We start from the raw sequence: 2889 nt of genomic DNA on the forward strand, positions 1-2889 counted from the left end.
GGGTGCAAGAAGATAACATGTCAAAAAGAAATTAAAATGGTCCTAGGATCTGGCCTTAAGCTCCGAAAACCATTTATGACATCATCTGGGATCTGAGGCTATGGTCCCAGAAGGAAGATGCTCTGCCAACCCTTGCCTCGATTGGGGTGGTACTGGTTGGGTTCCAGAGACTAGGTCATTACTGACTTGCAGCAAAGAGTCCCGCACACATTGCGAATATTTATATGACCGAAAATGTCGACACAGAGTGTGTACTCCACGGATCATGTGGACTCTGAGGACGCCTTGTCTGCAAGTAAGAGAAGAGGATGAATCATCGTCAAACGACACAATTCCAGTAGCCAGAGATCTTGAAAATCTGATGGGCTTGCTTGTATTCCTGACCCAAATAACCCGAAGCATGCGTAAAATTAACACTCTGTTGGATCGTCATAAGCCATCCCTTTCCTGTCGAACCCCAGACTGATTTCTCGAGAAGGATTCAAAAGTGAGGCCGATCCCGAAATCTCGGCGGCTAAAACAAGATTCTTTCATTGCCAATACTACCAAAGTGAGGCATAGTCCAGCACAAAAAAAATCTATCGTGAATCATTATCTTCTCCTTCTTTTTTCGATATTCGGCTCATCCGGAATGGCATTTGTAGCAGATAATACCAAATTTGGCTGACCATTTTCTGACTGCAGTTACTTTTCAGCTAACACCTAGCCTTGAGTCTGGAGTATATAAATCATTGGAGTATGGCATTCTGTCCATTGCACCTACCAACCTTTTCCTCTTCAGTCAAAGAGTCTCCGAGCCTCCATCACATCCAAGAGTCATTTAATCTCCTTGAAATGGCTCCAAGAACTCGCTCGTCTAAGTACCAAGAAGACAGGAACGATCCTGAACGGGTGACTCTTCTGGGAGAGACTTGCGACTCTCCAGACGGGACGGTTTCCCCTCGGCCCCGGCGAGATGCTTCGGGTGTTTCCCGACGGATCAAGATCCGGGACGCAGCAAAGATGACTATTCGAATGCGGATTCGGAGCCAGGCCCGCGGGCAGCAATTTTCGCTCCTAGTCGGACGGCCGGACATTGACCGAAAGGGTCCCATCAAGAAAGATCGACCGAAAGAAGAGACGCCCACACCGGAAGATCTGAGATCAGATTGGATGCGCAGACTCCGCCCCAAACCGCATCGTCGCGTCTAGTCACTGGCAAGAGGAGAACAAATGGGAGAGATGATGGGATTTACAGCCGGGAATAGCGAAGAACATATTCTTTTCTCCTTTGCCGCAATCTATGTGTAATGTTTTTGCAGTGACTTTTTATCGTAGTAGTCTTATCAATGAATGATTGAAAGGATATCTAGATGTGTATGAAAATCATAAACAAAATACTTCTCCAACAAACAAAGTCTCTTGATACTGAATGTCTCCTCTACACGTGTTTCCAGCATTTCCAAATAGATCCAAAGGTTGACTCAAGAAGAGTATAACACAAAAAATTGAGCTGGTTTGATTTTTACTTTCGAAGACTATGAAGATGGTAGATTTACAAAGATTTGTGACCACCTAACTGCAGATCTCTTATAGAGGTCTAAGTCTTCCCGCAACCTCGATGAGCCCCTATCTTAATCAAACTCTTTCCTAAGCCCACCTCCATTGGAACTACATCTCCAACAAACAAGTTCCATGAAGCCGTGCCGCTCACACAACTAATTTTTCGAGTGTTGCCCAGATGAAAATAGTGATAAGCTGAGTCTATCTCTTGTCAGCTTTACAGCCATCTGCAGGGACCAGCGAATTTACCTCAAGTGCGATGATCCACGATACCCGCAGAATACCGATAATCGCAATGACCAGTAATATCAGAGTCAGAACTGCTAAACAATATGAGACTCGTCTGAAGTTTGCCTGACCTTCGGTCTCGAGCCACCAATACCACATCGCCGCTGCAAAATAGTCCACGCAGAGGATGAAAAGACCGCCTGAGTGAACACATTCTTCAACGAACGCTCCCACAAGTGCGACTGCCAGTGTGGCCACGGTAGAGAGTATGACGAGCACTCGGGCCATAATATGAAGCGTTCGTGGTGTCCCTTCAGGTCGGCGCGGTTGAGAGTTTATTCGAAGGAACTGTGACATCTTAGCTTAAAACATATCGCCAACGAGTCGTGCAAGACCTACTATCTGAAGTGGTGGAAGTATCGTCGAAAGCCAAAGCAGTACCTGACTCCACACTGGAGATCGTTCGCTCCAGAAGAGGCCTAAAAGTACAGCAAAAAGGATGCAGGACGTCGTACCCACCGCGTATTCGATCTTGTAGGCGGACCACTTGGATCCAAAATGATACAAAATAAGCAACCTGATGAGACTGAGGAGGAGAATCACCGCTATCAAAACAGTTGGGACATTTTGCTTGAAAATCATGCTCACGGTTGCGGACGATGACGAATCTTGTAGCACGCGAGAGCCTTTATGTAGCTGAGAGATGGACACACGGAGTCCCATTCATTATAGCTCCAGGAAGTTGGCCATCAATTTTTCATGAGGCTTTCTAGCTTCTCCATGTGTCTTTACATAATAGCATAAAATGTAAAGCAACAATGGCACATGAATTGCGGCCTCCGAAAACAAAATCAGGGCTTAGCTTGCTGACTGTAGCGGCGTAGCGGAAACTGAAAAGTGTTGTCGAAAGGAAACACTTTTTGACATCCCAATGCCACATATTTTGAGCTGAGACCAAGTACAAAAGTTGATCAAAAAGAGCAGAGTATTAAATTAATTGAGACGAGATTTCGTACGCGGGCGATGAGGATACTTTTTCTGAAGTCTGTAGACTTGCTGTCTCGGCACCAAAGAGTTCCTGTGCAGCAGTCTTGTGCACGCCCATCAGTACCGTTGTAT

At 45.8% G+C, this 2889-nt stretch overlaps 2 protein-coding genes across 2 annotated transcripts; one reads left to right on the forward strand and one right to left on the reverse strand.

The window, feature by feature from the left end:
• Positions 1–834: 834 nt before the first annotated feature.
• Positions 835–1191, forward strand: N7520_001709 (uncharacterized protein; the record flags this gene model as incomplete). Its single annotated transcript, XM_057135644.1, has 1 exon — positions 835–1191. One exon carries the CDS (start codon positions 835–837, stop codon positions 1189–1191), a length of 357 nt encoding a protein of 118 aa, XP_057001580.1.
• A 552-nt stretch (positions 1192–1743) lies between these two features.
• N7520_001710 (uncharacterized protein) lies at positions 1744–2058 on the reverse strand (the record flags this gene model as incomplete). Its single annotated transcript, XM_057135645.1, has 1 exon — positions 1744–2058. The coding sequence occupies one exon, from the start codon at positions 2056–2058 to the stop codon at positions 1744–1746; it is 315 nt and encodes a 104-aa protein (XP_057001581.1).
• Between the last annotated feature and the right edge of the window lie 831 nt (positions 2059–2889).

This window comes from Penicillium odoratum, assembly GCF_028828045.1.
Source record: "Penicillium odoratum strain IBT 22623 chromosome Unknown utg000001l_segment0_segment0, whole genome shotgun sequence".
NCBI lineage: Eukaryota > Fungi > Ascomycota > Eurotiomycetes > Eurotiales > Aspergillaceae > Penicillium > Penicillium odoratum.